Genomic DNA, 14,225 nt, shown 5'->3' on the forward strand with positions numbered 1-14,225 from the left:
CTCCCCAACCACCACAGAACCAAAACGAAATCAGTCTTCCAAAGCAATGATGCTTGCAAGAACAAGACAGTTTTGGCCTCCATCTCAATTGCCAACTGTCACGATATTTGTTTAAGAAATAAAAGCCGGTCTTCGATGCCAAAGAAAAATGATCTCTTCAAAGTGAGGGGAGGGCAGTTCACCCTGTGGAGCTAGGTCTGTGAGACATCTTAGGGCTGTGGATTGTCCCAGCACAGTGCTCCACAGCTGTGCAGGTGAACCGCCAATCAGCAGAGGAAAGTGGTACAGTAGACTACCTTCTTCCGTAACCACTCATCCGTAAGCCTCATTAATTCTACAGACTTCCTAGGGTCTCCCTTCCTTGCCCTTCCTCCCTGCCTTTTTCCATTGCCTCTTTCTCTGCAGGCAGTATGGGCTCCTGAACTCCCCGGTTCACTCTTCGGACTAACTTCATGTAGTACGTTCAAAGGCTCCATCCACTGCACCTTTGCTAAGGTTCTAGAACTTCTCAAATTAGGTCCATTGTTTGGATACAGGTATTTGGGGCCACAACCACATGTGTTCTCTGAGAGGAAGAACACATAAAACCACCTAAGTGCGTCTGTCCACATGGACCGAGTAATCATTGCCAACCAAAGAGCAGAGCCCTGAAGGAATGAGTCCCACTACAGGTGTGTTTGACCAAGAAGAGCATCTGGAAATGGCTGAAACATGAGAGTCATTCTGGAAGCAGTGGATTGAAGGAAAAGATGCAGTGCTAATGTGTTGGACTCTCCTTACACAGGGGGTAAAAAGGATCACCCTAGGGGAGAGAAACCAAATGGAGAACAACAGGATTACCTCACACACTCCGTGAGTTTGCCTAGTTTTGGCAGTCATTGCTTGTGGTAGCTTGAAGGGAGAGACCATTCTGACTGGGTTTCACTGGCTGCCTGATAACTCGTAAATTACTAATAGAAGTGGTGCTCTGATGTGGATTCTTTTCAAAGCAATCTAGGCACACTCTTCAGGAGTAAGTCAGATGGACACATATACAGAAGGAAACCCACAGGACATTCAGATGGGAAAATTGTAGCCTAGGAAATGGAATATTGGCCCTTACTCATAGTTTAGGGACACTAATGTTCCTTTTTGTCTACTTTATGTACGCCTCAGAGGTCCTTATTCAAAAAATCGTAGTATGAGCTTGCGATTTAAATATGCTGCTCCTACAGTCACCTGTGTGGATGTGACCTTGTGGGATTGCAAGTGGCTCACAACTCAAGCTTTCTAGGTTGCTAATAGTGTCTTAACTTGATATCATAGTTATCCTCAAACTGTTGCTAAAGTTTCTGGACTTTGGGTGTCTCTGTGTCCAAGCTGGGACTACTGTGTTTCAGTTTAGAAAGCCATTTCTTCGCTACCCTCTTCTTGACATCAGCCTTTGAAGAGAAACCATAGCAAATTAGAGCTGGAAGGGATTTTAGGGATAAGCTGGAGAGCCCACACATACACATGCCTACACGTGCACACACTGACCAGTTTCAATAGGAAGTAGTTGAAGTAAAGTCGTTTTCCCATGCTCAAGGAGTAGCCAACAGAGGCAGAATCAAGAATTATCACCAGTAAATACCAGTTTCATTCAAGAGCTCCTTTTCTTCTGTTTGTTTTCATAACAGAAGGACAGATAGAGAAAGATGTCACTAATATTTTGTCTTTGGTGCTGTAGTCCCCTTCCCTAGCTCCAAGCCAGATTCTCTTTAATCACAAGCAATTTTGTTTGACATTTTATCCTCCTGAAGGTAGACCAGTGCTTCCTTTTCTTATCAGCCTGCTAACCACTGGGCTGAGCTGCACTGAGTACTGTCCTTCATCATTTATCTTTTAGCTGATTTTCCTTAGCAGCAAGTAGGTTTGATTTTGCCTTAGACAAGTTTATTTATAATGTAATAGAATATGTGACTAGAAATGTGAGAAATCAGTTTCAATTCACTAGTCAAAGACTGTTTGGGGGGAGGACACATTTTTCTAATGACAGTGACTTCAGAGATCAGAGTGTATTCTCAGATGTCCCTACTCTTTCCCTAGTCCCTTTGTTTATACCACTGATGTCTCATTTTTATCTGGCAGTTTCTATGGTCAGTTTCTTTACCCCTGCTGTTTAGCTGCATGACCATCAGGAGGAGGGAGAGCCATGAAGCATGGTGGATTTCCTCAGAAAAAAATGATGCTTTCTTCCCTAGACCTACACCAGAGGTGTTCAAGTTTTATTATGAATACGAGAATGGGGTGCCTGGGTGGCTCATTCAGTTAAGTGTCTGACTCTTGATCTCAGCTCAGATCTTGATCTCAGTGTCATGAGTTCAAGCCCCACATTGGGCTCCACTGGGAGCTGGGTGTGGAGAACAAAAAAAAAGAAGAAAAGACCTCTAAGCTATGAAGCCATTAAAATAGCTTAAGGATGGTACTGAGAACAGAATTATCTTAAATCAAATAAAATTCTCAAGAACCCTATAATCTTCTTTTCTGTCTCTTATTCCTGTAATAGCAAGTACCAACCTTACCCTGATCGGTCTTCCGTCTCAATGCTTGTCCTCCCTCAACACATCAAGTTTCTTTTCAAGTCTTCTTGTTTCTTCTTTCTTTCAACTTTCTAATCAAGTCTTATATGACTTGTTTGGTATCTACAGTTTTTATCTCTCTCTTTACATCCTCTTTTCCTTTGCTTTTATTTCCTTTCCTTTCCTTTTCTTTTCCTTCTTCCTTTCTTTCCTTTAGAAATATCTAGACTTTCCAGTCTCTAGGCTTTCCTTAGACATCCCAGGACAAAGCAGCAAAAACAGCAAAGAGAGGCCCAGCTCAGCCTAGCCTACTGAAAGACCAAATCTGGTGTTGATCTTTTATTAATTCTGAAATGAAGGAGTACTTTAAACTTTCCTGCTGCCTTCTAGTGGGAACTGGAGGTGGCTTGCATCAAAAGTATCTTTTAAATATAATACCTAGCACTTCCTCTATGCTAGGCACTGTTTCTAAATGGTATATATAGATACAGGTATCTATATAGATAGATACGGATATAACTCACTTATTTGTGTATATGTACATACAGACATACACACACGGTATCAACTTCTTAGTAATAGTAATAACTCTGGAGGGTACATACTATTATTATTGCCACCCTACTGATAAGGAAAACTGGGGTGCAAAGAGGGTAGCTTATTTGCTCATGGTTGTCTAACTGATACATGGTAGAATTGGGGCTTGAAACTCTTAACCATTATGCTCTACTGCCTGTCTGTACAGTAATTTTTCAGAAAACCCATTATCTTTTACCCAGGGACTTCAGCACCTGTAGAAAATGCTTTTGTTCTCTAGGCCAAATGGCAACATGAAATAACATGAACCAACAGTGACCAATACCCTGAACTTCCTGGTTTCCTGGTTTCAAACCAATTTGAAATAAATACATTCATACATTTAGGAATATGTATCCCAGCTTCCATGGTCTGGAAAACTTGCCGTCTGTTTGTACAACAAAAAAAGGGGTTTTTTTTGTTTTGTTTTTTTTTTTGTAAAGGAAATAAACTGAATTACAACTAGATTGTAAGCTGCTAAATGACAGGAACACTGAATAATAGTAATTTGTATCCCTTATAGCAATCATCACAATGCCAAGGGCTTATTAATAGTTTTATGTGTTCAGGGGCACCGGGTGGCTCAGTCGTTAAGTGTCTGCCTTCGGCTCAGGTCATGATCCTGGGGTGCTGGGATCGAGTCCTACATCAGGCTACGTGTTTTACACATGAAGTCATAGAAAGCCAAGGATGGAATGATTTATTCAAAGGTACCACGAGTTAAAAGACTAAGCCAAAATCTACATCTGATTCTGTCTCTCCATTTTCTCTCCATACTATGTTTTGTTTTGTTTTGTTTTCTCCCTGGTAGAGCCCTGAGCTTATCTTTCTGGCTAGCCAGGTGAAGGTTCCTTATTTCTAAGCAAGCATCAGACTCATCTTTCCCTTCCTCATTTTGTGACCATGCTCAGTAGGAGTATTAGAAATGGAGCCCTTTGGCAGGCCATGGAGACCTAGTTTCAGTATGAAGAAGAGTTATCATTACATGAGTTTTCAGTAATTCAGTCCAGCTCCTCATCATTTCCAGTACTTATTCTGTTCACAACATTATACTTAGCTCTTTTAAAGTTGCCTGACCAGTAATATCACCCTGGCTGCATTTCAGTGCTTTGAATGTAATGGGGGAAATGTTTCATCCTTACCCTTAAATTAAGATAAGCTACATTTTTAGCATTCAACCTTCTAACCAACCTAGCACCCCTGAAAAGACCAAAATAATTTAGCATGACACATATTTTTAAAATTAATCTTCACTTGGTTCTCTTTTTTTTAAGATTTTATTTTTTTATTTGAGAGAGAGCAAATGAGAGAGGGAGATCATGAGAGGGGAGAGGTAAGAGGGAGAAGCAGACTCCCCACCGAGCAGGGAACCCAATGTGGGACTCTATCCCTGGACTCCATGATCATGACCTGAGCTGAAGGTAGTGGCTTAACCAACTGAGCCACCCCGGCGCCCCTTCTTCATTTGGTTCTTATTGAGCATCCCATTCCTTTTTGCATGTTTCCAAAGTCATGGTACATTTCTAGAGATCAACACCTAGCAGTCTGGAGTATGTACAGCCCTCCTTTCTGAAAGATGAAATAATATATGTCCCTCAGCAGTCCCCTGTTCTTCCTAGTGTCTCCAAGATGAGTGATCGCCCTGCTCTACGATGGCAAGTTTCACTGACCCACAGGGAAGTGAAGCCTGGGGTGGTTCTCATCCTTAGGGAACAGAAACAGTGAACTTAACGGAGTGAATTTAATGGAGTGAACTTAACAGAGATGTTTAATGAATTTAAATGTAGGTATGCTGGTGAGAAAAACAGTCTGACATCACACTGACTGGTGGAGGGTAGGTTGCATGTCCCATGTCTGACTTTCTGGCCCTGGCCCCAGCCCTGACCTCTCCTGTCTGCCCTGCATGGGGTCTCTGCTCTCTCTCCCACAGTTGTGGACATGGATGGAAGACCTTCAGAAGGAGATGCTGGAGGACGTTTGTGCGGACTCAGTGGATGCGGTCCAGGAACTGATCAAACAGTTCCAGCAGCAGCAGACCGCCACTCTAGATGCCACGCTCAACGTCATCAAGGAAGGCGAAGACCTTATCCAGCAGCTCAGGTCAGCGCCTCCCTCCCTAGGGGAGCCCAGCGAGGCCAGGTCAGCATGGGCAGTGCTCTCCAGTGGGAAATGCCCTCGACTAGATGTGAGATAAGTCATGTCCCAGTCTTGGCTCAACCACAGCCAGCTTTGTGGTCTCTTGTGAGCTTCAGTCTCTCCATCTGTCAGATATAAAAATGCCTGTGCCATACCCAACTTGAGTTGAGGATGAAATAGGAAATGAAGAAGCTCTGATGTTTCAGAGAATTATATATTATTCATGATGTTATTCAGCAATCAATAAGTAACACAGACACAAAAATTAACCACATTCAATAGGAAATAAATAGCATCTTCATGAAGAATTACAGCGTAGTTGGTTATGTGGGGAAATAGCCTTTATGGAGTCCCATGTCATTTGGCTTCTGATCGTGGGCTGAACCCTGAATGCTAGTGCTCCAGGTGGCAAAAACAGTTGGCTTTGGCTCCATGGGGATCTAGAGAGTGTGTGTCCTTATCCCAGTCTGCTCTCCATTGCTCACATATGACCTTTCCACCATTCCTTGCTGCCCAGAAAATACAACTCCCTCTGTACCAACCTAAACAAACGTAACCAAGAAGGAAAATCCTGTCGAAAACCTTACATTCATTTAGAATCACCCACAACATTGCCTCCTTTCTGTGGCCATCAATATCTAGTTTCCTCCTGTCAAGGGCACAGACTCCTCAGATAAGGTGTCACAGGCAGTGAGCCAGCCCTCAGCACCACCTCTGGGCCCAGGTGCTGTATAAGTAGGACTTGATGGTGCTAAGGATGTCTTCTGCCCCCAGGGACTTGCTCTGTCCTAGAATCACTGAGTGTTGGGACCTCTGCCAGCCCCAGACAGAAATAATCTCATCAGCAAGTCCCAGGCCAGCCCTGGGGCCTGAGGGAATTACTCGAATTGGAGAGGGTTTTTCCCCGTTACTGGTTGTCCAATTAAACAAACAATGAGAACTTACCTTGAGATAGCCCCGACACATTTTTTCTGTTGGAAATTAATCGTGTCTATTCCAAACATGCACGTGGGATGTTTCTGAGTCCTCCTGGTGCATACTAACAAGACAACCTCTTTCCCTTCTTTCCCCAGTTCATCTTTACTAATATATAATATATGAGTTTTGTCTGCCTATCTAAGAAACCCTACTGTTACTGGCTTCTGAAAAAAAATTCCAAATAACAGGCTGTCACTTAAGCTCTCTGGCCCTCAGCTGCTTCATCTGTGTAATTAAGGGGGTTGCTGTAGGAACTCTGTCAGCTCTAGAATTTTGTGATGGTTTTGTGTTTCCTCTCCAAATGCTCTTCGGAAGCTTAGTGGGTTTTGTTCTGTGTGGGCTGGGTCCATGTGGGTGACCCCTGCTCTCACCTGCCAACCTTACATGATATCTAAGGGCCAAGGGCTACTCTGTGATGGCAAAGGCCTGTTCTACAGCTTAGATGCCATGGATTTCCGAGAGGACCCTATCTAGCTGTGTGACCAAAAACCACTGGGGACCGTGTGCACCCCCACTAGCATGACTCTAGCCCCGGCACCCGTCCTTGATTTCAAGACCCATCAAAGAGGAAAAGACGTGAACCATGCCTGGTGGAGAGGGGCAGATGCCTCCTGCCCAGCAGAGCACACATCTTCTCTTGGTCTCCGTGACTTCGCTGGCACTCATCATCAAAGCATCTCAGGCGGTTTGGCATCATCTCTGGGCCTCCTAGTGAGTGTGACGCTGACATTGGTGCTGTGCAAAATGGTCAGAAATTATTCTCTTCCTTCTGGAAGCTGTGTGATAGAAAACAGCCTGAGAGGAGCAGTCAGAAAGAACAAGCATATCCTTCCAACAGCAAAGTCCTCAACGAATGCATAAAGCAGAGCATCGAGTACCTGCCTTATGTTCCGTTCCTGGTTGGGCTGTCTGTGCAGTGGTGGGTTTGGTGCCCAGAGAGGCCGGTGTTGGGAGCTCTCAGAATGGCAGAAGGAAGGGTTCCTGACCATGGGCCTTACACCCCTTCAGAAACAATATGAACTCAGACACAGCTGCTTCTGAGACAGACACAGGCTGACAGCATGCTGATGATTTTGCCCTTTTCTTCTGACTTATTACAGTGTATAAGAAACCAGGAAGCCACAAGATAATGAACGTGCCCCTTTATTGCAAGCTTTAGGGCCCCCTAGAATCTGAACATCTCGACACCTGTAACTGACCTATTATAATGATCTCTTTGGAGGTCTCACCACCCCCTCACTTCTCTGAGCAGCTCAGTATGTTTTCTTTTGGTTTCCCTCTATAGCCTGTCACCTCCCCTGCCACTTTAGCATAGACTCTTCTGCTCAGAGAGCACAGGCCTCCCACCTGCTTGGTTGGGTTCCTCCTTTTCACACCCAAATCAGAACACATCCTCTTGGCAGCCTTGCTGCCCAGCCTAACGTGCCCCTACCCTCTACTCTCCACAGCTGGGCCTGGACCCCCATCAGCACATGGCACTTCTCACGTGTCCTTTCAGGATTCACAGCCACTCACGCAGCATGTTCTGGTCACCGAGCACATTCACAGGCACAGTCTCACTTCACAGCAAAGCACGAAGTGAGCAGGTCAGGGCATTACTAAGTGCCCTTGTCAGGAGGCTGCTGGGACTCCAGGAGGTGATGTCCCCAGGCCACAGGCCCCTGTGTGTCAGACTGGGGGCACAATCTGTGCTTGTGACGTCTGGATCCCATGCTTTCCTCACAGCAGCTTGGAGCCTGTGTGGCAACACAGGCTCCGCACGGTACTGTGAAGTGGAGGAGGAATTTTGGTAGCGTGATCTCATTTTATTTAAACCAGGAAGTGATTTTTTTTATGTGCCTTTAGTTTGTCTACTCTTACGTGTTGTGACCATTGTGTTTACTGTCATGCATGTGCACATGTGCATGTTAAACCTGTACGTCGTAGGCTGCATGTATGTGTGGCACCCATCCGTTTCCCTAACGCATTCTGCCTCTGAGAGCCCTTTGCCTACGTTCCCTTGTCTGATCCCTTTCTCCTCCTGGAGGACGAGGAGAGCGGCTAGTCTCAACGCTGCATTGCGGGGAACCTCAGAGAGGATACACGAGTCATCGGTTCCCCTGCTCCAGAGATAGTCCCAGGGTCACAGGGGGAGTGTGAGAAATGTCCTGAGTGACCCAGCCCATTCACACCCCCCTTGCTCAGAGGAGGAAGACCGCCTGCCCCCATATCCCTTTAACATGGCCAGGCCTTTCCCCCCTCCTGTGCCGCAGGGACTCGGCTGTGTCCAACAACAAGACGCCCCACGGCAGCTCCATCAGCCACGTCGAGTCAGTCCTGCAGCAGCTGGACGACGCCCAGGTGCAGATGGAGGAGCTGTTCCATGAGCGCAGGATCAAGCTGGACATCTTCCTGCAGCTGCGCATCTTTGAGCAGTATACCATCGAGGTAGAGGCGGGGGCGGGACACGCGGACAGAGAGGGTGGGGAGTCAGGGAGAGTTCTGGGGGCACCACCTAGGGGCCTGCTTCCTGCTCAGGGGCACGGCCTGGGTCTGGCAAGGGGGCATCGGGCAGGACCCTAAGGGAATTCTAGGGGATGGTCCCTTGAGGATCCATTTGCAGAGTCAGCAGATTCCCAATCCACGTTCTACCTGGTTCTGTTCCTCTGTCCTCACCTGCTCTGCCAGGCAGAGAGCCTCTCTGTTTCACTTTCTGTCTGGGAATGACTTTATCAAGAAGGTTTTTGTTGGGGTTATTTGGACCCTTGGTACGTTGGTTCCTAAAAGACCATGGCGTTGGCTATTTGAGTTAGCCATTGGGTCCTTTAGCTTCAGGAGCAGGTAGGTGTTAAAATTCGGAGGCCTCCTCAGCTAATGACTAGAGGTCAGGAGCTAGATGAAATCACAGAGCAGTCAGGAAGTTAGGAGCCACAGGGAGGAAGACCTTTTCTTTAATTTGCTTTGCGCTCACCAAGAAAGTAAGTCTGTGCTAAGGCCATCTTGGTTCATCTCATGGACTCCTCAGTTCCTTCCACAAAGGTCAGAATTGGATGTTCTGATATATTTATATCCCCTTTGTGATGCCTATTAATAATGTCTGTTCCACATAATATCCACCTATTATTATTTTCTACTTTGAAACACTAACTAAAGCCAGGCCAGTAGGGTTCCTGGGTTGTGAAGAGTGTCCAACACCCAAGGCACTTTGTCCTTTTCAGGGATGGGAAAGAGTTAAATTAAAGAGGCACTATCTTTGCTCCCTGCTGGTGTGGTATGAGGGAAAGCTGCTCTCCACCCATCATTTTAAAAAAAAATTTTGTTTTGCATTCCGATGGTCTCCTAACAGTTTGGGCTTCTGGGTGTCTGGGAATGATCTTCCTAACAATATCTGTGGAAACTTCATGAAACTGGTTTGGAAGGAAAAGACTTTTTTTTCCCCCCCTAATGTTGCAGTTCCCATATCCCAATCCCAGTCCCAGGCAGGACCAGAGAACTGTCCTGGCAAAAGATGCTCTTTTCTTCAATTCTGTGACCAACAGGGTTTATATTGACAATCAGAAATATAAGAGGAAAGCAGTCCTAAAGTAATCCTTCCTATCCATTACTGTCTTAATGATTTGTCTCTTCTTATAACCACACCTCTACCTTTCCTTCCCTGGAAGCCACTGCAATTTCTTGCTTAAGACTACCTGTTTAAAAAAAGGGGCGGTCTGGATAGTTTGTGGCACAAAGGAAAAGAAGAAAAGATGTCTTTAAATTTATATCTTGATTATCCTTCCAACTTATTCTATAACTTTAGGTGAATTTATATGTACTTTTACTTAATTTACTTTGAATCTACACTCAAAAGGATGTCAGGGGGCAAGTACTATTAAAACGTAAGTTGTGGGGCACCTGGCCACCTCTGCTGGAGGTGTGTGTAACTCTTGCTTGATCTCAGGGTCACGAGTTCAGGCCCCACACTGAGTGTAGAGATTACTTAAACAAACTTTAAGAAAAATAAATGTATACTTACAAATATATATTGAAAGAACGATAAAAATACTAGTGGAAAATTAGAGATTTTGGCAGGCAGCAGAGAGAATGTGGTGAATTTCATAGAGCTGGGGTGACCAAGGTAACAAAGACAGGAAAGAGGGGCTATGAGTTGTTAATCTCTGGTACTCGGGAATGAGGCCCCCCAAAACAAACAGAGTTCCATTTGATTGTCAGGCCCAGCCCCAGGCACTCCCACCATCCCTCCCCAGCTCCGCTGTGCCTGCCGAAGGTGAATGTATCCCTTGGGAAATCATGAGAGCAGGTGTGGGGATTCTGCTCTCGCAGTCTCCATTTACTCTCCTGTCATTCCCGGTCTGCATCAAAAACTGCTTAAGTGGAAGGAAACCATCTGAGGGTTTGGATGTTTGGGTTTTATTTTCTTAGATGACATGGTTTTGAGGTCACAGTTGCTGGCTTAGTTGCAGAATGGGATCGATAGCTTCACTTTGTCATGAACTGCACCCCTGACATTAGCCGAAGGGGGTAGCGGGCATCACTAGGGTGTGTTTGCCTATAGCGGTTCTGGGAAAATCCACTCTCACTCCTGAAAAACAATCCAGACGATATGCCAAAATTATCCATTAAAACAAAAAAGCAAACTGCAAATCCAATACTTTAAAACTGGCTCCTATTTAACTGTTGCACCAGAGGAGCTTGCTGTTTCAGTTACAGGATTTGAATTCTTCAACCTTGGGGTTGTATACAAATGCTCTCCCCCACCCCCGCAGCTCCCATACCACGCAACAACGTGAATAGTTGATCTGTAGTAGAGAGCAAAGGTGGGGACATCGTATGAGGGTCTCATAAAATGAGGGAGATAAAAACAGTGACTTGGTTCAGCACCCTCTGGTTTAGGCAATGACATGCAGGTTTTAGAAGGGGTCTTGTGCCCCATCTGGGGTGTGGCCCAAAGCTTGGGAAGTGCTGCATTTCATCCCAGATCAAAATGGAAATTCTGCCAACCCTATGGAAAAGTTCTGCTTCAACTTAGATAGTCAGAAGTTATTTTTGAGGGTGATGAGATTATTTCAAATACCAGCCAGTGTTTCACTGTGGGGGGATGATGAGCAAACATCTAGAGAAGAGCCAGAGTGGGAAACCAAGGGCGGCTTCGGCAGTGAGGGGCATGTCGGAGCTGACATTAGCCAGGACAGGGGCCCTCTCTGCAGAACCTTCAGCTATGGGGTCCTTCTCTGGAGGAAGGAATTTGATGGACATACTCGGAATTCCTGGGGATTACTGAAAACCAGAGCAGGCCTACATGCCTGACATCTGGGAATCTGAGCATGACGCCTTAACCATGTCACCGATGGCTGAGATGGGCTAATTAATTTAACAATTAAGATAGTACGGGAGTTGCTGTGCCAGACTCCTTTTCCTCAGTAGTGTGTGTGGCGCCCAAGGGATAACCTGGGCTGAGGTCATAGGGTGCCCCCACCAAGAATGAAGCTTACCTAGATGTAGTAGCCAACTGCTCTAAAGCCAGGACTGCAGCTGCATTCCTGACAGACCATCTTAACCTCCATGGAGACTAGATACAGTGACCCATGGGGGAACACAATGTTCTGTAAAGTGTTTCCTATACGTTCAGCTTCCCCCCATGAAAGAAGTTTTATATGAAATGGTTGTGATGCAGAGACATTTCACCAAACGTGAATAATTACGTTGTGGTGGTAGGAATATGGGTGATATTTCCTTGCTGTTGAAGCTCCCATGCGTTTCAAAGTTTTCTACAATTAACCAGAATGATCAAAAAGAAGTTTTTTAAAAAAAAGTTTTTAGAAGCAAGAACAGGCCAGGAGTCTCCAAACTCCTTTGATCGTGCACTCTCTTAAGAAATTTTTTTGAACTTGCAACTCCCTATCTTTGCATATATTAGTTTATAAATGGTACACATGTTCTATCACTGGCTCATAATCTTGGAACTCAGGGTACCCTTAGGGTGAAATTCAGCTTTTTCATTAGAAGTTGTGGTTCCATATTTCAGATCGCCTCCTTGATCATCTCTAATTACTTTTTTGGCCTGGTTTCGTGGCAGATCTGATTAGATCATCATTATTACTTTACCCCACAAGGTGGCCAACAGAGAGTTAAAAGTTCTCATGTGCTTTCATGCATATTATTGTCCTCAAACTGCAGTTTCTTTGCAGGAAACTTGATAAGCCATGCGTCTTTCTGTGAAGCTTAGTTAAAAGTGGATAATAGATAAATCTGTTTAACTGGGTGCTTGTAAAGAGCAATAATTTGAACTCCCCTGAAAGCAACAGGATGAATGAGCCGCCCTCCTGCCCTCCTGGCGGCGCCCTCTCCCACCCCTCGGGCTGCCGGACCTTGTAGCGAGATTCCAGTGTCAGTCTGTCAGTGAGTGTCTAGGGAAACATTGCATCTTTTTTACTGACTTAATCAAATATGTGTGCCTATGATATACATGCACATACAGATGCATATTTATACAGGGAGAATTTTTGTGTTTTCAGTGGATAACCTGGGGCACCCCTGGGGCGGGCATACTCACATTATAGAATACTAGAAATGACACCAAGAAAGATACTGTACATAGGGGACTTTATGAAAAATGGGCCACAGTTATGGTCTTCTTTTAAATCTTCGACTGTATAATCACAAAGTTTGTTTGGTGTCCCTGCAAATTAATCTGTGTAATTAGCCTGAGTAAGGAATGGAACGGCCAACTCTAGATCCATGGAGTTTGTATTGGGACAAGTTGTGGCTAGGCTGAGGCTGGGGAAAAGATAGCCTTCGAGGAAGAAAGTTCCGCCTTGAGGACAGACTGCTGATTACAATTTACTGGTGGTCTCAACTCTTCAAGACGCCTTTAGCATCTCATATTTGAAAGAGATTGCTCAGTCTGCCTTTTGCCTGATAGAAATCCAACTCAGTCAACATTTAGTGAGCACCTAATATGAGTCAAAAAGGATGTTGGGCGTTGAGGATACAAACAGTCCTTGCCATTCTGGGCCTAGCTGGGGAGAAACAGAGAAACTGAATCATTGTACAATGTGTTAATTCTGCGGCAGAGAGAGAGACTGACAGTTGGATGAGAACACTGAGGCAGGAATATTTAGTTTAGTCAGGCTGCCCATGGAAAGTTTCTTGAGGAGATTATACCTGGAAGACAGGTAGAAGTTGGTGGCCAGGATTTGGCATCCCCAGGAGATGCAACCTAGCCTCTACTGGGATATCTCCAAATTCTGTAAGTGAGGTTTGGGGGGACAGGGGCAGAAAGGGGAGCTCAGGATTTATCAGTGTATTGAACTAGAATCTCCAACCTTCTGACCTTTGATCCGAGTCTGCTCTCTGGGAAAACAGAATAAATCTGCTCCCTCTTTTATTTGGCAGCCTTAAAAACAATTGAAAATGGTCATCATAGGCTCCTTCTCCTTTACCTGAAAAATGTTGAGATTATGTAGTTATTTCTACAATCCCCTTGACTTTAAAAATTTGGTGACTGTCTTCATCCTCTTCATCATCTGTGGCACAGATCCCAATTTATTCTTGTCTTTCTGGATGTCACGTGGTTTCCAGACACCCAACTCTCCTGGTTGCCCTCTACTGAGGGCGAGTTAGCCACGCCTTCCTACATACACCTGGGTGTAGTGTGCTCAGGGTGCTGGCACTCTGTTGGAGTGGCCCAGGAGATGAGAGCCTCTTCTGTATTCTGTAAGCTTGTGCTCCCTTAAAAGTGCCTGGTTATTTTTTCAAAGTGCTTCTGATACACTGACTTTCAAAAAAAAAAAAAAAATCTTAAAAAGAAACTTTTATGTATGTTCCCTCTCAAATTGTACTGTTTTTCTTCTTGGCCCAGTTCATCATCCTATCAAGGTAAATTTATTATTGGTTCAACAATTGTAGCTATTTGAAATATTGGCCCAGTCAGGCAGGCCCTGTGGTGCTTCATGGAAGTTCTCCTCTGATGATGCCATCGGACTGCACGGTCACTGTGTTGCCTGGGGATCATCC

General features: G+C 45.0%; 1 protein-coding gene across 1 annotated transcript in view; it reads left to right on the plus strand.

Annotated features, from left to right (window-relative positions):
• The window catches only part of LOC111154975 (kalirin), a 288,438-nt gene that overhangs the window by 161,404 nt on the left and 112,809 nt on the right, over positions 1-14,225 (plus strand). Inside the window, exons 12-13 of the mRNA XM_022514930.1 lie at positions 5,047-5,216; positions 8,483-8,657. Coding sequence (XP_022370638.1) covers positions 5,047-5,216; positions 8,483-8,657 — 345 coding nt within the window. The remainder of the gene's footprint in view (positions 1-5,046; positions 5,217-8,482; positions 8,658-14,225) is intronic.

Source organism: Enhydra lutris, unplaced genomic scaffold (genome assembly GCF_002288905.1).
Source record: "Enhydra lutris kenyoni isolate GAN:26980312 unplaced genomic scaffold, ASM228890v2 scaffoldscaffold39, whole genome shotgun sequence".
In the NCBI taxonomy this organism is placed as follows: Eukaryota; Metazoa; Chordata; class Mammalia; order Carnivora; family Mustelidae; genus Enhydra; species Enhydra lutris.